This window comes from Peromyscus leucopus, chromosome 5 (genome assembly GCF_004664715.2).
Source record: "Peromyscus leucopus breed LL Stock chromosome 5, UCI_PerLeu_2.1, whole genome shotgun sequence".
NCBI classification, from domain to species: domain Eukaryota; kingdom Metazoa; phylum Chordata; class Mammalia; order Rodentia; family Cricetidae; genus Peromyscus; species Peromyscus leucopus.
Window position 1 is genome coordinate 14,036,019 of NC_051067.1, and position 22,091 is coordinate 14,058,109.

The 22,091-nt window shown below is 38.8% G+C and overlaps 2 protein-coding genes across 2 annotated transcripts in view; one reads left to right on the top strand and one right to left on the bottom strand.

Annotated features, from left to right (window-relative positions):
* Nucleotides 1-22,091, top strand: part of LOC114689503 (centromere protein P) — a 216,229-nt gene that overhangs the window by 85,224 nt on the left and 108,914 nt on the right. The window lies entirely within an intron of this gene.
* Aspn (asporin) overlaps nt 12,874-22,091 on the bottom strand; it is a 28,643-nt gene continuing 19,425 nt past the window's right edge. The window contains exons 5-8 of the mRNA XM_028863830.2: nt 21,762-21,872; nt 17,801-17,894; nt 17,433-17,571; nt 12,874-13,901 (exon numbers count right to left, since the gene is read on the bottom strand). Of these exons, the coding sequence (XP_028719663.1) occupies nt 13,704-13,901; nt 17,433-17,571; nt 17,801-17,894; nt 21,762-21,872 (542 nt within the window). The 3' untranslated portion in view covers nt 12,874-13,703. The remainder of the gene's footprint in view (nt 13,902-17,432; nt 17,572-17,800; nt 17,895-21,761; nt 21,873-22,091) is intronic.

Sequence of the window (22,091 nt, forward strand, 5' to 3'; positions counted from 1 at the left end):
CATAAAAAACATAGAAGGCAGAAGAATAGGTTAAAGGATGCTACTGGTATGCAATTAGCAAAATTAGAATGTGAGAAATACTGTTGGACAAGTAGCCTGGTTTTTCTGTCACATAAGTACTGAGGGAGGGAAGAAAAGAAATGGGAAGTGCATAGGTTTTGTTGTTTGTTTGTTTGTTTGTTTTTAAAAAAAGAGTGCTGTGTATCTACGGTGGCATATACCTGTAATTTCAGAACTGAGGAGACTATGGTCAATGTAGGCAGCATAGCAAGACCCTGTCTAAAAAAATAAAATTAACAAAAACCAGGACTGGGGAGATATCTCCGTAGGTAAAAGCACTTGTAGCTCAAATATGAGGATCTGAATTTGAATCTCTAGCACGTATATAAAATAGTGTAGCTGTGTGCCTGCCTGTATCTCTAATGCTATATGGATGGAGACAGGAAGATGCCTGAGGCTTGCTGACTACTAGCCTAGCTACAGGTTCAATGAGAAAATAAAACAGAGTGATAGAGCAAGACATCCAACCTCTCCATGTATGTTTGTGAGGACACACACATGCATGCACACACCTAAAAAAAAAAGACAGTTTAAATAATTGTGGCATAGTTGGAAATTTAAACAGTTACTAGGTTTGATGGATATTAAGGAATTAATTTTTCAATATGATAATTATGTTTTTGAGGAATATCCATTCCTCCTAGTTGACCAGGCCTAATAGCACATGCCTTTAATCCTAGCACCCAGGCTGCAGAATTAGGCAGATCTCTTGTGAATTTGGGCAGCCTGGTCTACATAGCAAGTTCTAGGATAGTCAGAGCTACATAGTAAGACTCAGGATCAGGGAGTGTGCTATAAGATTATGTCTCCTGGGAATGTCAGAAGCTACACCCATAAAGTCTCACCAACATGACTTACCTAAACATGAGCTGAACAAGGACAACAGCAATAGACATGCCAACATGGACAGGGGAAAGTCCAGGAGGCCTCAACCCTACACAAAGAAATACAGACAGCTAAGGAATACCGAAAGCAGAGAAAAATGCAATACCAAATGGTCAGCCTGAAAGCGTAGAAACAAGTAACAGTACATAGACTAAGGTTGTATTTATGTTTTTAGAAATATATATGGAATTGTTTGGAGAGAAGAAAGGGAGAAATGCTGTATTATAATCCCCAAAAGTAAGAGAAATATTTTTATTCTTGTTTTTTATGAAAAATAGAGTTGTTTACTCATACAATACATTCTGATCACTGTTTCTCCGCCCTTATATCTACTTCCCAGATCCTCCCTACCTTCCAACCCTTCCAACTTTATGCCTTCTTTATCTCTCTCATAAGAAAACAGGCAAAAAAACAGACACACACACATAAAACCCATGAAAAAAACAAATCAGAAACCATAATATGCATTATGAATGACTAGAATGATAAGGGAAAAAGCACTGACAAAGCAACATGAGAGGAAAAATGTTCAAAAATACCTTTGAGTTCATTTTGTGTTGGCCATCTACTGCTGGGCATTCGGCTTCCCTTAAGTGTGGTTTGTATACATTGTAAGACTGTAGCTAGAGTTTTCCTGCCTGGCCCACAGTCAGGACAAATCTCTCTCACCCACCAGTCCCACGGCCTCTCAGACCCAACCAAGTAAACACAGAGACTTATATTGCTTACAAACTGTATGGCCGTGGCAGGCTTCTTGCTAACTGTTCTTATATCTTAAATTAACCCATTTCTATAAATCTATACCTTGCCATGTGGCTCGTGGCCTACTGGCATCTTCACATGTGGCTTGTCATGGTGGCGGCTGGCAGTGTCTCTGACTCAGCCTTCCATTTCCTAGAATTCTTCTCCTCCTTGTCCCACCTTTAAGACTCCCTTAGAGTAACTAAGTTTTCCTTTGCTAGCAGTTGTTCATGAAGATAGCCTCTTAGTTGAAGATGGGAGCTCATGTCTACTCCCCATTTCAGTGCTGGGGCCCCCTCTGCTTTTGGATCTGTGTAGGCCCTATGCATGCTGCCACAGTCTCTGTGAGCTCATATGTGTGTCAGTCCTGCTGTGTTTGGAAGACACTTGTCTTAGTTAAGGTTTTTATTGCTGTGAAGAGACACCATGACCAGGGCAGCTTTTATAAAGAAAATATTTAATTGGAGTGGCTCACTTACAGCTTCAGAGATTCATTCCATTATCATCATGACAGGGAGCATGGCGGCATGCAGGCAGACATGGTGCTGGAGCTTAGCGTCCTACATTTTGCATGCAACAGTCTACTGTGATGCTGGGTGGTATTCTGAGCATAAGAAACCCCAAAGCCTGCTCCCACAGTGATGTACTTCCTCCAACAAGGCCACACCCACTCCAACAAAGCCACACCTCCTAAGGGTGCCACTCCCTGAGATTATGGGGGCCAGTTATAGTCAAACTGCCACAACACTGTTCCTTGATATTATCCATCCTATCCAGTTGTGAGTCTCTGTGTTAGTTCCCATCTATTATAGGAGGAAGCTTCTCTAATAATGGCTGAGACCCTGATCTATGGGTATAGCAGAATGTCATTGGGAGTCATTTTATTGCCAACATCCTTTAGCAGAACATTAGTATCTGGTTTTCTCCTAGGTTGATGGCCTATCTAATCTTAGATTCTTGGCTACCACAGCAGTGTCAAACATGGGTTCTATTTTTGTGGGAGACTGGGAGTCCAGCTGCTACCTTTGCCACCTTTTCTAGGGTTCTTAGGAGGAAGAGAGAGGGATAAGAAAATATTAGATAGAAAGAGAGATCTAGCCAATAAGAAGAAAAACAGAAACACAGGATAGTTTTGGGAGGGTCTGGATCAATACCCAACAGACTTTTTACAACATGCCAAGGGGAGAGACAAAAGACCTCCCCCTTGCAAGATCAAAGCACAATGTACAGCCAAGTGTAGACCCTTCCAAACACCTGGTAACCACGCCTGTGGTCAAATCATCCCATTATGCAGCTCCACTGGGTAAAGCAAGCTCAGATGCTCTGACTGAGTAACTTGGGCCTCCACACCATTTCTTAGAATAGGCCTTAAGTCCAGACAGATAGTGGTTAGTTACTCCCACAACATTTGTGCTGCTGCTGTAGCAGTGTATCGTGCAGGCAGGTCACCATTATAGACTGAAGTGTTTGTAGCAGGGTTAGTGTTTACCATTCTCCTCTGGTAGTATGCAAAATACCTTCCAGGACCATTAACACTAGTCAGTAGGGGTGAAAGCTCTTGTTGGCAGATCAATTTCTCCATGTTCAATGAGACATGTAAGTACTGATTGTTTTCAGCCGTACAGTTTGTATTATCAGTTTGTAGAAAGCAACCAATAGCCTTGGTAATAGCCTGGGTTGTTTGGGAGGATTGTTCCATAAGCCCGTTTGGCCAGCAACTAGATTAGATGCAACCCATTCCTGGCACTGGAAGTTTCATGTGATGTCTAGTTGGGGCTCTGTCTCCCCTGTTATTTGGTGACTCCATTTAGATTTCTCTCATATATGTCTATATCTGGAAGTTTCATATGATGTCTAGTTGGGGCTCTGTCTCCCCTGTTATTTGTTGACTCCATTTAGATTTCTCTCATATATGTATATATCTAGAGGATCTTCTACTGTGGTAGGTTTCTATATGACTCCTCAAATGGCCTTTGGTGTTAGTTGTCCCTTCCCATATCCCCTCCCCTACCTATCTTTTCTCTCTCCCTCTCCATTTAATCCTCCCATTCCAATCTCCAACTTCTGTTTCTCTCTAACTATAATATTCTATTTCCCCTGCCTTGGGAGGTCCTTTCTCCCCCCCCCACTAGTTCCTTAATATATACCTAACCTCTAGTTATTCAGATGGTAGCATGACTTTTAACTGCTTAAAAGCTAGCATCCACATATAAGAAAATACATACCATATTTGTCTTTTTGGTTCTTGATCACCTTACTCAGGATTATTCTTTTTCCTAAGTCTATACATTTTATGATTTCAGTTTTATTTGTTTGTTTCTTTTAACAGCTAAATAATATTCCATTGTGTAAATGTACCACATTTTCTTTATCCATTCATCTGTTGGTAAATATCTAGGCTGTTCCTAGTTTCTGGCTATTATGAATAGAATATCAATGGACATGGTTGAACAATTGTCTGTCTCTATAGTATATGGATATATGTGTCTTTGGGTATATGCCAATGAGTGGTATAGCTAGACCTTGAGGTAGATCTAATCCTAGCTTCCTGAGCTATAGCCACACTGATTTCCACAGTGGCTATACAAGTTCCAAGTTAGCACTCCACCAGCAATGGATGAGTATTCCCTTTCCCCACATCCTCACCAGCATGAATTGTCACTTGTTTTGGTGATCTTGACCATTCTGACTGGTGTAAGATGAAATCTCAAAGTAGTTTTGATTTTCATTTCCCTGATGACTAAGGATGTTGAACATTTAAGTATTTCTTGGCCATTTGTGTTTCATCTTTGGGAACTTTCTTTAGTTCTCTGCCCCATTTTTCAATTGGGTCATTTGTTTTCTTGATGTCCAATTTTTTGACTTTTTTAAAAATGTGATTTAGATATTAACCCTCTATTAGACAGTTAGTAAAAACCTTTTCCCTTTTTGTAGCCTGCTCCTTTGTCCAGATGATGATACCCTTTGCCATTCAGAAGTTTTTCAGTTTCATGAGATCCCATTTATTAATTGTTGGTCTTAGTGCCTGTGCTCACAGTATCTGTTCAGAAAGTCTTTTCCTGTGCCATTGAATTCAAGACTATGCCTTACTTTCTCTTTTGTCAGATTCAAGGTATCTGGACTTATGTTGAGGTCCTTGATCCATTTGAAGTTGAGTTTTATGCAGGGAGGTAAATATGAATATTTGCATTCTTCTACATGCAACCATCCAGCTTGAACAGCACCATTTGTTGAAGATGCTCTTTTTTTCTAGTGTGTATTTCTGTCTTCTTTATCAAATATCAGGTGTCCATAGGTGTGTGGATTTATGTCTGGGTCTTCAATTTTCTTCCATTGATCAATATGTCTGTTTTTATGCTAATACCATGTTTTTGTTACTATAGCTCTCTAGTACAATTTGAGATCATGGATGGTGTGATGGTTTGAATAAGAATGGCCCCCATTGGCTCATATATTTGAATGCTTAGTCATCAGGAAGCAGTAGTACTACTTAAGAAGAATTAGGAGCTTTGGCCCTGTTGGAATGGGTGTGGTCTTAGTGGAAGAAGTGTCTCACTGGGGGTGGGCTTTGAGATTTCAAAAGCTCAAGCCAGGCCAAGTGGCTTTCTTCCTGCTGCCTGTGGATTAGATAGATGTAGAACTCTTAGCTGCTTCTCCAGCACCATGTCTGCCTGTGTGTCTCCATACTCCCTGCCAAAATGATAATGGACTAAAACCTCTGAAACGGTGAGCAAGCCACCAATTAAATGTTTCTGTCAGAAGAGTTGCCTTGGTCATAATGTCTTATCATAGCAATAGAACAGTTACTAAGACCAGTGACGATGCCTCCCGCAGTTCTTTTATTATTCAGGATATTTTTTAGCAATTCTAAGTTTTTTAAGTTTCCATGTGAAGCTGAAAATTGCCCTTTCAATTTCTTTGAAGAATTGTGTTGGCATTTTGATGGAGATTGCATAGAATCTGTGATTTCTTTTGATAGTTTGGCCATTTTTACTATATTCTCTCAAATCCATGAGCTTGGGTGGGTGTAGGGGCGGTCTTTCTATCTCCAGATTATCTTCTTCAGTTTCTTTCTTCAATTTCTTAAGGTGTTTGGGTTTTTTGTTTGTTTGTTTGTTTTTATTGAAACTATATTTTGCTGGGTGGTGGTGGTGCATCACCCCTTTAATCCCAGCACTGGGGAGGCAGAGGCAGCCTTGTCTACAAAGTGAGGTCCAGGACAGCCAGAGCTACACAGTGAAACACTGTCTTGAAAAACAAAAAAAACAAACAAACAAACAAAAAAAGAATTCTGATTACAATTTACCCTACATCCTCCAAGTTGTTCCCTACATCCCCTCCCATCCAAACCCACATCCTTTTTGTCTCTTATTAGAAAACAGACATCTAAAAATAATAATAAAACAAAATAGGTAAAACAAAGAGATATAGGCAGAAGAAAACAAGGCAAATTAAAAAGCATGAGAAACACATGAAGATGCAGAGATACATATGTTCATGCACACAGGAATCCCTTAAAACATAAAACAGAAATCTATAATATATATGCAAAAGATATGTAACGTTAAAAAAAATGCCCTGGCCAAGAACATGAGACAGATATGTCAGGGACCTAGAGGAAAAACCAAATACTACTGTTCTACAAAAGGAACATAGCCATAAAATGACAAACAGTTGTGAGCTACCTTGTTGCTGCTGAGAATTGAAACTGGGTCCTCTGGAAGACCAGACAGTACTCTTAACCTCTAAGCTATCTCCCCAGCCCCTTGAAGTATTTCTTAGCAAACAAAATTTTAACACAGAGAAGAACACAAATCCAAAGTGGATAATAAATATTATTCTAAACCATGCTTACCTACAAAATGAATTCAAGGCCAGCCTGGGCAACTTAGTGATGAAATATTGTCTCCAAACAAAACACTAAAAAGGAAATGGGTATATATTTCTGTGGTAGAGAACTTGTCTAGATATGCAAGGCCCTCGGTGTACCCAGTACAGCAGTAAGCAAATACTGAACTGAATGTTGTTCTTCGTAGTATGAGTTCATCTCACTGACTCTGTGTTAGCCTGAAGCTGCCTCTATACATAGTACAAAGTAAAACTTTGAAGTTTTACTTTACCCAGTGAACTATATATAAAACTCAACTTGGAATATAAATAGTATGAGAACATAAAGTGTCCTGTCCACATGGAAGAGTCTGGCATCTTCTCAAAAGGAGCACTGATAGCAACTGACACCGTACTTCTTCTGGATATATAGAAACATGGATCCTCTCAGAAATTTGTATACAAGTTTTCATAGCAGCATTTTTATAATAGTTAAAAATGACAACAGCACAATTGTCCAGCAACTAATGAATGCATAAATATTGTATATACTTTCAATTAAACATTGCTTGGCAATAGAGAACAATGAACTTCTGACATGCTGCAACATGAATAAGCCTCAAAAAACCTATTAAGTAGAAGAAGCAGTCACCATATTATTCTGCTCATATTAAATGTCCAGATTAAGGCTACCCATAGAGAAAAGTGTAGATTTACCAAGGAATAAGGAAAATGATTTATATAGGTAGTACATGCTTTGTGTTGGAGATGATAAAATGTTCCAACATTGATTTATAGCAGTGGTTTCAGAACTCTAAATATTGTGAGGACCATTGAATTATATCCTTTAAATGATTAGATTAAACTGTACATAAATTTTCTCTCAAATTTAGTAAAATAAAAGAAATTAGAGTGTAAAATGATTATTTATGAATTGTTGGAACTATGAGAAGTACATGGAAGTTCACTATATTGTTTCACATACTTTGCTTCTGTTATAAATTCTTAGTAAAAAGGTAAAGGGAACAACATCCCTGGCATTCAAACTGAGCATCTTCATTTCAGGGTTGCTTCTGCCTGTAAAGGCATCAAGTGGCCTGGGCCTTTTCTCCTTGACCTTAACTATTCTTGTGTTTCTGCCTCTTCAGACTTCCTGCAACCTCCTCTCTGTGTGAGTTCATTCAAAGCTGGGCTTTTAGTTTCCATTTTACCAATAGTGAGCTATTATTTCCAGAGATATTTTCGTCTGATAGCCTTGGTCAGAGATGATAGGACAAGGAACACTGTTTCTGAGTTATCCAGAACCAGTGATAGAAACGTTAATAAATACCTTCAATAACACTGAGTCAAAAGTGCACTAAGAGAAAATGCCAGTTGCCCTAACTCATGTAACATACAGTATGTTCATGCATCTGGATATAGTAAGTGTGTTTTGTTGACAGAGCTTCAGGGTGAGGAGAGCTCATGGAGTGAAAGAAGATATATAGGTTAGAAACATGTTATATTTTGAGATGTAAATAAAAATGTCCTCTTTCCCCTCAGCAGTTTTATCTAGAAATGTACAGAGCCATAGCACTATGCTATCCTTTTGCAATAGGGGGAGAGATAACCAAAACACAGTCCTTGTAACTAAGATATTTCCTTTGGAATTATCTTCCAAAGGAATTTATTTTCCAAAGGGAATATCTTACCTGTGGTACAGGTACAAAAGACAAGTACGGTCAAAATACTGAGAAGTTTTGGGGGTGTGGCAGGTATTCACTTTTATTTATGAGAGAATTGGGAAGATGAACTGAGAAGGATGTTTCACATAGACATCCGAGGTTGGGCAGAGATTCTGACCAATGAAAGGCACAGTGTGAACAAAAACACAAAGCCAGAAAATGCAAATTGTGTTTTAAAAATAGCAAGTAATCTTGATTTGGAACATAAAGTGGAAAACTCACAAATAAATATTTGAAATATAGGTTGACTTAGCCAGTGTTCCATTGCTGTGAAGAGATGCCATGACCATAGCAACTCATAAAAGAAAGCGTTTAATTGGGGCTGGCTTACATTCAGAGGTATAATCCATTGTCATCATGGCAGGAAACATGGCAGCAGCCAGGCAGACATGGTGCTGGAGAAATAGCTAAGAGTCCTAGATCTGGATCAGCAGGCCTCAGGAAGAGAGAGAGAGAGACACTGGGCCTGGCTTGAGCATTTGAAACCCTAAAGCCCAACCCCAGTGACACACTTCCTCCAACAAGACCATATCTTTTAATCCATATCAAGTAGTGCCACACTCTAATGAACAAATATTCAGATATATGAGCCTATGAGGGCTATTTCTATTCAAACTTCCACATAGATGATAGTCTTACATTAGGTAAGAATATGTATAAAATTCAAATATTTAGTGACATTGGGAAAGTGTCATAATTTTTATAATTCAGTCACCAGTGGGAACTATTATAAACTTTGGTGAAAAAGACTGACATGATCATTCCAGATGTACACAGATCAATTTGGTTTATTGTGGAGTTGAATAAGCAAGATGAAGTCAGGAGCCTATTTCAGATAGCAAATTATGTAGTATGACTCAGATAAAAAAAGGAAGACATTTATGTGAGAAGACAAGGCAGAACTTAGTTCCAGGTTGGCTATGGAGCTGCAAGAGGGTCACTTGAATCTTAGAGCCAGGAACACCTGGGAAGAAAGACAAGGATCAAGAGATACCGTATAAATTTGAAGGAAATTGTTTATGATACTAGTTTTGATTATGTGGTACATAATATTTTGGTTTTCAAAAGTAGTTATTTGTGAGAAAATTTAGAATCTGAGATGTGGATTTGGGTTTTTAGTAATGGCTAAATTGATAGAAACAATTGTTACGGGACACAGAAAAGGGGCCAAAAGAAGTGTATTGGGAAACAGCCACAAAAAGGCAACCAGAAAGACCTGGTTAGTGTTAGTCAAGTATGCAAATAATTCCTAGAAGTATAAAAACACCAAGAAAAGATAGTATACTGTCATAGTTAAAGCATAGATTTAGACACTAGATTCAAATTCCATGTGCCCTAAGTTATTTAAATCTTTATTCCTCAGTTTCCACACCTGATTCATGTAATTATCCTGTAGCTAAGTTAAAGAATACAAGTAAAACACTTAATAGAGTTTGAAAATACTCTTTCAGATACCAGCTATTGTTGTTTAGTGTTATCTGTACAACATGAAAATGATTCACAAGAATTATTAGGTCAGCTGAAGTAGTTTAGGAGCCCATGGGATAGGAAGTTAGAAGCTGAGGCAGGAATTCCTTCAAAAAGGGTGGGGACTGGAGAAATGGCTCAGCAAGCAAAGCTCTTGCCATACAAGTGTGAGGGTGCCAGGTGCGCTTGGCAGCCCTTGGAATTCCCGTGCTCAGAAGGTGAAGATGGTGCCCTGGAACACCTGGGTAGCTGAAGGGCAAGACCTGCCCCAGTGAGTAAGGTGGGGAGCCATTTAGGAAGAATTCCTCAGCCTCTGTCTGCATTCTTACATAGTGTGCAACCGCAAGTGTGTAAACAAACATTATACACACATTGAAAAAATGAAGGAATTATGAATAAAAGAAAAATGGTGTGATAGCTCAAGAGTAAACAAATTGAGGCTTTAAAATAGTTTTTGTTTTACTTCAGTAGATGATTTTCTTGAGTCGTATTTTATGAATTCTTAGTGAACTTATTTGTAGTAATTGGCATGAAATATAGCTAGAATATCATTGAGACTTTTTGTTTATGTGAATTCCTTTATATACCGAGTTAAGCGTAGTAACTCACCTGTTTTCAGTCTTTAATCAATTTCAAGCAGGCAAAATTTTGTACTTACTCTTAAAATATGTTTAACACCAGTCAGTGGTGGTGCACGCCTTTAATCCCAGCACTCGGGAGGCAGAGCCAGGCGGATCTCTGTGAGTTTGAGGCCAGCCTGGGCTACCAAGTGAGTTCCAGGAAAGGCACAAAGCTACACAGAGAAACCCTGTCTCGAAAAACCAATATATATATATTTATGGCAGAAAATGTTAATGCAGTTCTGGCAGCTTAAGAATTTATTAATGATTTGTTTTAATGAACTTAAACCCAAAATTTCTAACAGTTGTGAAGTGGAAAACACAAATATTAACTGTACCAAGTTAACTGCAAGAATTCAGGAATCATTTCCACTGTTAAATTTTTTTCTTCTGTCTTTTCTTTTTAGAAACATTGTTAACTCTTTAAGCACCACTGCTCTTTATAGACTTACCTGTTGACATGATTCTGATCTTGTTAACCATATTTTAATTACTAACTTGAAGAACTGCCTTTTCCAATGTCATTAAATATTTGATTTTTACATATGCTGTGATATCACCATTTATATTATATTGCAGAAAAATATTTCATTGAAACAACTGGAACTTTAAAATGTTTTAATTTTTGAAGGACTAGAAAAATAGCTCAGTGGTTAAGGGTGCTTGGGGCTCTTCAGAGAACCATAGTTCAATTCCTAGCACCCATTTTGGGCAGATAACAACTGCCTACAACTCCACCTCCAGGGCATCTGACTTGCTCTTCTGGACTCCACAGGTACCTCCACACACATGGCACCCACACATACATATAAGTACAAATAAAAACAAAATCTTTAAACTTTTTAATTTAGAATAATTGCCCTTATAATAGTTTATTTTTAAGGAATTCATATGTTTTAGTTTTTTCATCAGCCCACAGTTCAATAATAGACATTCATGTTTTATGAACATTTATGATTTGCAAAGCACTTCACATACGCTCTTATTTAGTAATCATAGCAACTTCGTTGATCTATTGTCACATCTGTATTATCTGCAGATGAGGAAGCAAACCATAAGTGGGTGGCCTGCTCCAGACTATGAACAGGACTGGTTTTCCTACTCAAAGTTCTGCACTCCTCTTTCTGTACACTTATACTAGTGATAAGCCTTTGTTTTTAGCTCTCACTATGTTCCTCTACAATTTTTACAAAGCAGCAGATTTAGTCTAGGTTTCCTAAGTGATGTCATCTTAGATGCCAGCTGTATTCCTATAAAGCAGCTGCCCTCAGCCGGCTGATGTATTGCTGTCATCTACAGCATGTCCACAGTGGTAGTAGGCGGAAAAGGCAAATATTAGTACTTGTAGTAGAGACAAGGGAGTTGCTAGAATTCTGCAGTGTGCGTAGCAGTCCCCACCCCAAGAAGGGTGGCCCAAAATACCAATGGTGCTGAAGTTGTATAATCTGCCTTGAAGACTGAAATGTTCTTTACCCATTCTTCACCTTGGTGTTCAACTTCCACCCCTTATATATCTATAACATTGTTCTTCTCCTCCCACCAAAAAATATTTATTTGAAGTCTAGGTTTTGAGGTAGTTTAAAATAAATGTAAGTGTAGCAGGAATCTTAAAAGTTCTTATTAATAAAATCAAACCAGAGGCCAGTTATTGGGGTGAATACTGGAAAGTCAGAGAGACAGAACAAGCCACAGCTATCTCACCTCACCAGTTCCTCAGCTGGTCCTGTTTCCTCAGACTGGAAGCCTCTGAGACCTCATCCAGAATGAATCTCAGCTGAACTGTGTTGCTCCAAAGCCTGAAAGCTTAACCAGCCGAATGCTTAACCAGCCACATGCTTAATCAGCCACATGCTTAACCAGGCCAAAATGCTTCTAGTTTCTCGTCCTCACACCTTATATATCTTTCTGCTTTCTACCACCACTCTCTGGGATTAAAGGCGTGAGTCACCATGCCTGACTGTTTCCAATGTGGCCTTGAACTCACAGAGATCCCAGATGGATTTCTGCCTCTGGAATGCTAGGATTAAAGGCGTGTGCTAACTGCCTAACTAGTGGCTTTTCTGTTCTCTGACCCCAGATAAGTTTAATAAGGTACACAATATTTTGGGGAACACAATACCACCACATGTAAGGGGCTGAAGAGATGGCTCAGTGGTTAAGAACACTGGCAGCTCGTCCAAAGGACCCAAGTTTGGTTCTCAGCACCCACATGGTAGCTCATAACTGTCTATATCTCCAGTTCCATGGAATCTAATGCCTTCTTCTGGACCCAGGCAAGCAAGTGGTGCTTATACACATGTGAATAAAACACCCATACACATAAAATATTAAAACAAATTAGTCTTTTAAAGGAAAAAAAGTATGTATGCTTCTGATTTGGGGGGAGACAAATGGTACCAAAGCACATATATTTTATTTAAAACTAATATTTTAATAATGTTTCCTTATTTTCAAATTTTACTTAATTCATATTGAATATCAGTAAATAAACACATGAAAGTACTCTTAAGTTTTGTTCAGAGTATTCAGTTTTTGTCAGCCTAGATAGGTTTCTTTGAGTTATCCAGTCTGCATATTTGAAGAGACAAGTTGGAGGAGAAAAATTGGTAGAGAATTGATTGGTGTCCATACTTTTCCAAAGAACATCCTGAAATACTCCCAGTTGAAGTAAGGACACTTTGTAACCCAACAGTTGCTGTGTTCTTAAAAGCTTATATAGCTGATCATAAAAACGCACATTATACATTTTACATAAGCAATCATTACATTTTATAGGTTTATAACCAGATAATAATTTAAAAAAAGAAAGTCATGTGTTATACCTCCAAACCAACTCTAACGAATATTATCTGTTGAGTTGAAAGTCAATACTTGAAGTTTTATGAGTCAGGAATTTCTATATGATTTTTGTCAAATTATATATATTTCAACATTATTAGAAATAATCCAGTACTCTCCAAGTTATTAAAAAGATACTAAAAATGTGTGTAGTCTTCATTTTGCTGTTCTTTTTAGCTTTGTTTTTCTAATAGCAAAGAAAGGGCACAAAGATTACTAAGTCAAGCATTCTGTTTACAGTACAGTTCTGTTTAATACACTTGATAATGAAGAGTTAAATACTGAATATCTATTTTTTTATTTCTGAGAAAAGAATGTTTAAGCAACAGATTTACACAGAACCATTCATGTGCAAAGGGACTCTGCAGTAGATGTTTATTCTGAGTATCGATAGTTGGGCAAAATTCTGTTGAAATTTTTTGTCATTGACCATATGGAATAGAGTTTTGCTTATGTGAATCATACTGCCATTACTAGTACATTTCAAGTATTCCAAATGTATAAATTTTTGAATTTTATATTCAGTGGATATCATTAATTACTATTTTCCAACATTCCCAAGCTGAACACTCATTCTGCCGAGAACACAACGAAATGTTGCAGGTTGTATTTCCCAGTACTTCACTGGGTTGTTGAATAAACTTATTGCACTGTATAATGATTTCTTCATCTTTGGCACTGTCGGACAGAAGTCATTCACCCCAACTTTTGTAATTGAATTATAATGAAGGAAGATTATCTGTTGTGGGGGAAAAAAGAATGAATTTTAAATACCCAGTAAATATGAAAGGAATATGTTCTATTAATAGTTAGGTTTTAGAAGGGCTGCTAAATCTTGAACATGGGGCTTCATGCGTGCTAGAGAAATATTCTACCACCAAGCTGCACTTCCAATCCTTATTATTTTTATTTTTTTCCTTTTATTTATTTTACAATACCATTCATTTTTACATATCAGCCACAGATTACCTTGTTCTCCCCCCTCCTGCCCCCTCCCCTTCCCCCCCAGCCCACTCCCCATTCCCATCTCCTCCAGGGCAAAGCCTCCCCCGAGGACTGAGATCAACCTGGTAGACTCAGTCCAGGCAGGTCCAGTTCCCTCCTCCCAGACTGAGACAAGCGTCCCTGCATAAGCCCCAGGTTTCAAACAGCTAACTCATGCAATGAGCACAAGACCCGGTACCACTGCCTAGATGCCTCCCAAACAGATCAAGCCAATCAACTGTCTCACCTATTCAAAGGGCCTGATCCAGTTGGGGGCCCCTCAGCCTTTGGTTCATAGTTCATGTGTTTCCATTCGTTTGGCTATTTGTCCCTGTGCTTTATCCAACCTTGGTTTCAACAATTCTCGCTCATATACTCCCGGAGCTCCACCAGTGCCTAGCCGTTGGATGGGGTTTCTGGCACAACTATTAGGGTGTTTGGCCATCCCATCACCAGAGCAATCCATATTATTTTTATTTGAGACAAAATCTTGCTACATTACAAAACTGGCCTTAAACTTTTGATCTTCTGGCCTCAGCCTCCTCACTAGTATATGGGATTACAGGTATAAACCACTGTTCTTAGATATGGTCAGCATTTGTTTATGATTTATAGCTTTAATTATCTGTTTACCTTTTTGTTATTATTGTTTGTGGGTTTTTTGTTTTTGTTTTTGTTTTTGTTTTTTTGAGACAAGGTTAGCAAGGTGTAGCCTTTGCTAACCTGGAACTCACTTTGTAGACCAGGCTGTCCTCAAACTCAGAGATCCGCCTGCCTCTGCCTCTGGAATGCTGGGATTAAAGATGTGTATCACTACCGCCTGGCTTCATCTGTTTCCTTTACATTGATATGAAAGTATTTTCTCATAAGATATATTCATTTTAGATGTTGAATACTTGTCAGGTCACTGTAATAAGCTGTTCACCAAGCAAACATCAAGTTGTTGAAGTTTCTCAAGTCAGGATACTAAGCACAATCATCTGTCCCTTTTGTTCTATAAACATTCCACAAGGCAAAGCAAGTAGATTAGGATCCAGGTGCTAGGTTAGAAGTGGGTATACAGTTTTAAACATTCACACCAGAAAATGAAATTAACTGAAAAATCACTATTTGGAGCATGTATTAGTTTTCTTTTTATTGCTGTAATAAGACACCATGTACAGGGCAACTTATACAAGAAAGAGTTAATTGAGCTTATGGTGCCATCCGTTAGAGTCTATGAAGGTAGAGTGAAGCCATGGCAACAGGTGGCTGGAGCAGCAGCTCAGAGCTCACATTCTGATCCACAAGCAGGAGGCAGAGTACACTGGGAATGGTGGGAGTCTTTTGAATTCTCAAAGCCCTCTCTCAGTAATACACCTCCTACAACAAGGCCATATCTCCTAATCTTCCCAAACAGTTGCACCAATGAGGGGCCAATTATTGAAACTTATGAGCCTATGGGGACCATTCTCATTCAAACTACTAAAGAGCATAAGAAGTTCATATAGGACCACAGATACAGTTCAGTGGTAGAGTGCTTATCTACATTGTGTGAAGCAATGAATACAATTCTCAGTACCCTCACACTCTCTAAGAAGCTCACATTTTGTCATCTGCTGACAGAAGTCACCAAAAATGAAGACAGTATTTTATACAAAATTCTAGAGCTTTTAGTTTCCCTAATTCTCATCTATGGCCCTCAGATTAAAAAAAAAAAAATCCCTATTTCATCTAGGTGGTGGTGGTGGTGGTGGTGGTGGTGGTGGTGGTGCATGCCTTTAATCCCAGCACTTGGGAGGCAGGGGCAAGTGGATGACTGTGAGTTCGAGGCCAGCCTGGTCTACAGTGTAAATTCTAGGTCAGACAGGATACACAGAGAAACTCTGTCTCTAAAAACAGAAAGCAAAAAAATAAAATCCCTATTTCACTTCAATCTGTTTTCCCCAAGGCCTTTCCTTACTATGCACAGGCTTTTCTCTCAAGTAGCAAAACAAAAGTAACTAAGAATTGATTACTACTTGTAGCCAATTTTTGTTTTTGTTGTTCCCTTTGGGACACAATCTCATTATGTAGTCCAGGTTGCTCTCAAATTCACTATGCAGTACAGACATTTTTAAAACCCATAATCCTGCTGCTTCATTCAACCTCTTGAATGCCAATTTTACATGCATGTACCACCATGCCTAGACTTTTTCCTATCTTTAAACAAGTTTTGTTCACTGCACTCTGGAGACTTAAGCCACTAAAGAATGGACTATGTGTAGATGTGGATTTCTGCAGCCATGAGCACAGCCTGGTTTTCTTAAGCCATGTCCTATCCCCATCCCAATTTCCGCACCTGCAACTCTGCACTACAACCTGGATATCTTGGTTTTTCATCCATCTACTTCTTACATGCTACTTTTGTTAGCATTTCATAGTGGACAAAATTTTAACATAGAAAAATACACAAGTCCCAAATGGATAATAAATACTCTGCAAAGCAAACAAATCTACATCTAGCTTGGTTTACTATCATTGAGCTTACCTCTGTAAATAATACCTTGCTATGATACTGAGCAGTGGGAGAAATGAAGAGGAAACAATCTTTCACAGTATCCCAAGACTGATATAGAACAGAAGAGAGTTGAAGACTAAACATAGACATTTTAGACAATGTCTGTCCAGGTTTTTCATTAACAGGTTCAGATTAATCTTGGCAAATGAAAGCAGATTCTATAGGTAATAGGAATAAATACTCTAGCATTGCCAGCAAAAGGCATTTAACATGGCATGGTAGTGACAACAGGTATGAGGTGGGGGAAGTAGAAGGAAAGAGCAATATAATAAAATGACCAGACAGTATATTCTGGATGGTGACACAAGTTCTGTGTGACAAAGTTCTCCCCCAAACACTTGCATAATACCTAAATTTGGTCAGTGAATACTTGTCATCCACCTGCCCTTGCCTCCCAAGTGCTGGGATTAAAGGCATGCACCACCACCGTCTAGATGAAATAGGGATTTTTTTTTTTTTAAATCTGAGGGCCATAGATGAGAATTAGAGAAACTAAAAGCTCTAGAATTTTGTGTAAAATACTGGCTTCATTTTTTAATTAAGTGGAAGTGTAGATGGAGAGGGATCTGTTCTTGTTGAGTGGTATCTTTCTGAGTAAGTATTCTTCTCACACTTTCCTACCCATATCACTGGAGTCTTTATATTCAAAGTTTTCTTGTTACCCACTGGATCTTTGTTTGAGATACACTAGTATGTTCTACATAGCTGAAATGCCCATATCTACCAAACACAAGTAGAATTTTTTACCTGGAGGTATTTCAACTCTTGTATTCCTGAAGGGATTTTTTTTAGTTTATTGTGTTCCAAGTGTATCTCTCTCACACGTGGTATATTAGCAAAACTTCCATTTTCAATATCTGTGATTCTGTTGTTTCCAAGACCCAGCCTATAGGTGATATAAATTGTTATAGTGGTTAGATTTGATAAGAGTTTGCCAAAACCCCTACAACCCTATTTAGGATGTGAGCCTATTAGCATAGGCAGCCATAACAGTGGGTCTCTCCTTGTTTTCTCTTTACCTTCTTGAGTAGGATCCCTGTACATTATCTAAAACTTTTTTAATGTATTGGTCATATATGCTATCACATTTCAGTGAAGATTTTGGGAACTTTTACCTTTGTAGTTCTTTGTATCGTTTAAAATCTTCAAGTTCCACGGTTGAAATTTTATTAAAATCTAAGTGAAGCTCCAGTAAGGTTGGTGGTAAGCCTAAAAAGAAAAGAAGTATGTTAGATGAAGTAAGGCCAAGCCTCAGTGACTGTTTACCAAGTTTCTAATTGTGGAATTAGGTATTTCAAGTGCATCTTTTTAAAAACTCTTTGATTAAGTCAGTGGTGGTGGCTCATGCCTTTAATCTCAGCACTTGGGAGGCAGAGGCAAATGGATCTCTGAGTTCAAGGCCAGCCTTGTCAACAAAGTGAATTTCAAGACAGCCAAGGCTACACAGACAAACCCTATCTCAAAAAATCAAATCAAGGACTGAGATCTAGCTAAGCACCAGGCCCAGGGTTTGATCCTCAGATTTTTAGTATTAACAATTAATATACAACTCTATGTACACACACACACACACACACACACACACACACACACACCTTGAATAACATATTCTTTTTTTTGTTTTGTTTTGTTTTTCGAGACAGGGTTCCTCTGTGTAGCTTTGCGCCTTTCCTGGAGCTCACTTGGTAGCCCAGGCTGGCCGCGAACTCACAGAGATCCGCCTGGCTCTGCCTCCCGAGTGCTGGGATTAAAGGCGTGCGCCACCAACACCCGGCTTCTTTTATTTCCTTCCCTTTCTATTGATTTTTTTGAGAGACTAATTTGGTTGAGATGTTCATCCTTTGGATTTCGCTAGCAGCTTTCAGGTGATACTGTTTTATCAGGACCCTGCCTCTTCATTTCTGTGACTTGGCCCTCAGATCCAGAGACTCACTCAGATGGGATAGGTCATCCTTCATTTGATGCTTTAGGCATTGATAGTTGTTGCCTTGGTCTGTTCTTTACTAAAACTAGAAATATTGATTGTGATGGTGTCCACCTAGGATCCTTAGATTGACCACAAATTCCTGGTTGCAAGCCAGAGGCCTACCTTAGCTTCCAAAATAGCTAGCACTACATGTACATTGTCGTACTTGACTTTGGTGGCTTTATTATATTGTCTTTAGTTATGATTTGTTAGCTGGAATTGTTTTCTCAATAATTGTGTGACTGTTTATTTACTTGGTAACATTTTTTACAGCTAAGGCAGCAGGCAAGTTTGATTCTTTCAGGCAAATTCATACAATGCCCAGAGGTTACCTGTTAAGTCATTTGCTTCTTAACATCATCAGTAAACAAGATTTTACTCTTTTTCATTGTTTAGTCCATTGCAGCACTTAGTCTTTCAGTTACTAATAGTTATTTCATATCAGAAATGCAGCTTCAGTGCTCCTGCACATTGCAGGTGACCTGTGACCATCTGTTCTTGTTCTTTTCACACTTGCATGCCCAGAGCCTACCCCTCCGCATTTGTAGCTGGTATGAAAGAGGCTGACTAGGCACTCGAGCAAACCTCATTGTGGTAGTCATATTTCAATGTATTGTTTGTCAACCTATGATTCTAGTTACCTTGCTCGAAAAACTTTCCATTTTTAACTTTAGCTTAAACATTCCCTTCCCATATTAATGTTAGAAAATGATGAATGAAATTGAAATATCTTTTCATTATCAGTAGACTTTATGGCTAAATTTGTTTTTGATTCCAGAATTTAATCTGAATTTAAAAGTAAACTAGAATAGAAAAATTATTCTTCTAAACTGACAGGATTTTAATTTCTTGAATTTCATTTGACTTTAATTATATTTATGCAATAACTATATGTTACCTTCAGTTATATGACAAAGGGTCTGTCACCAAAGAATTAATATTCTCATGGAATTATTAGATAATGCCCTGAGTGGACTGTAGAAAGCTGGAGAAGAGCAAACTCAGTAGAGAGCTTAATGAACTTAAGGGGCCATTGTCCTTAGGACATGAGGAAGGTAGGTGAGCAGAGAGCAGACTGGGGCACAGCTTCTAAGACAGGCCAAAGCAGAGGTAATGCAGAGATGGGAATCTAGCAAAAGCTCATCTGCTGCTGACAAAAAAAAATTATTAACATGCTTTTGGATAGCAATATCTGTTCCTACCACAAACTACTCCCTGCCCACATGGGATTATGCAGTAGAATTTCCCACACAAACAGGAAAGAAGACATTTTTCTACTTTCCTCCGGTTAACTCTTCCTGGTAAGAGTTCCTGGGATGGCTGCCATTTCACCCTGCTGCAAGTTACATTATGATAGAAGTTTGACATGCTGTCTGTCACATTCTAGTAAATAACTTTGTTTTCAAGAAATGGTTATGTAAGTTGAGATGTTTCATTCTGGTTTGTTTGTGAAGATATAATTTCTTAAGCTCTGAAATGATATTGAAAATTAAATTATGCTTTGCTATTTGAAGGAAATTGTAATTAGAATATATGCAGTATAGGAAAGAATGGCCACACCCACTGATATCACCCATCCTGTCAGGTGGGCTGACAGGATTCATCAAATCCTCCTTTGTCCCTTCCCTTTGCTTTCACTTCTTTCCTAGTTCTGTTTTCCCTGTACCCTTTGCCAGCTTACAATCAAGAAAGGAAATGTGGGCAGGCGGCACTGGCGCACGCCTTTAATCCCAGCACTCAGGAGGCAGAGCCAGATGGATCTCTGAGTTCAAGGCCAGCCTGGTCTATAAAGTGAGTCCACTGTATCTTGTATTCTTCTTGTATTCTTGTTTATGTTTGTTTTGTTCATCTTGGATCAGAGTAATAGAACACGACAGGTTAGCCAGGCGGTGGTGGTGGTGGTGGTGGTGGTGGTGGTGGTAGTGGTGGTGGTGGTGGTGGTAGTGGTGGTGGTGGCGGTGGTAGTGGCGGTGGTGGCGGCGGCGGCGGCGGCGGCGGCGGCGGCGGCGGCGGCGGCGGCGGCGGTGGTGGTGGTGCACGCCTTTAATCCCAGCACTCGGGAGGCAGAGCCAGGCGGATCTCTGTGAATTCGAGGCCAGCCTGGTCTACAGAGCAAGATCCAGGACAGGTACCAAAACTACACAGAGAAACTCTCTCTTGAAAAACCAAAAAAAAAAAAAAAAAAGGAGAGAGAGAGAGAACAGGACAAGTTCCTGTTTTTACTGGTAGATAGTGAAATTACTATTGAAAATTGAAAAAAATGTTATTAATATGAGGTATTTTTGATCCAGTTAGTCATCAACACAGAAAAGAAGCCTGTGTTGGAGATGAGGAAAGCAAAAGGGTGAGCCTGAGTTCCAAGAAAAGCAGTCAATCCTACCCAGCTAGTTATCAGGTAGCAAGTTTGGATGTAAGTTATCTAGGACAGTGAAGAAGCATTTCTCCTTGGAGTGCATGCTTGAGATCCCATTAATCTGGACTGATGATGCAAGGCTCCTTCTAGTAGTAAGGTTGTTGTCATAGACTATGTCTCAGATGCTGTCTCCAAGCCTTTCTGTGTATTAGCACATTAATCTTCACCATACCCCTGGGGAGATGTCACAGAGCATTTTGTGATATATTCTTCTTTCCAAAGCCAGTGCCGCCCCCATTTGGCCTTACAGTCTCTGTCCACCTCAGCTGCAGCAGCACAGCTAAGGATAAGGGTCTGGCCCCATTCGACATGCTCTGCTTTTTACTCTACAGTAGAATTCTCTGTCTCTACAGAACTGTGGATTGACAGGTTTATATGAATAAATGTCAGAAAAGAGAAGGAAAGTATAAAGCTCATTGCTTTTTGATGTTTATTCTTACTGGGGAAAAATATTGTGGTTTAATGTTATCAAAAAGATCACTACATATGGTTCTCTGTATGTGAAAAAGGACTAAATGTCATACTCCCCTGTCAGATACTAGCACTGCTATTTCTGATTGTAGTGTAGTTCTGGCAATATATACTGTAAAGTTTTAAATATTACAAGTTAATATATGGTAATACCATGTAACAATGTATACTCATTTAAAAGATGGTGTCTTTTAAAATGCCGTATTTTAAGTAAAACAATACAAACCTTTTGGGATTGAGGTTAGTTTTGCCTCAGCAATCCTGATATGGAATACTGTCACTCCTTCAAATGCTCCTGGTTCTATCCCATTGTTATCAAGAGGGTTTGCACTCATTTCTGTGAAAGAAATGACATAATTCAGCACACATTTGTTATCATCATGGAAACTCACAACACAGAGGGACATATCTGAAGAATATTGGAGAAGTGTGTCTTGCTCATTCATGCTCATTTCTACTCAGTATATACCTACTTCTGTGTACTCTTCTTTCTATCAACCTCAGAAAAACACTGCTTTGAATTTTGTGAGCTGGAATATACAACAAGTTTTTTTGT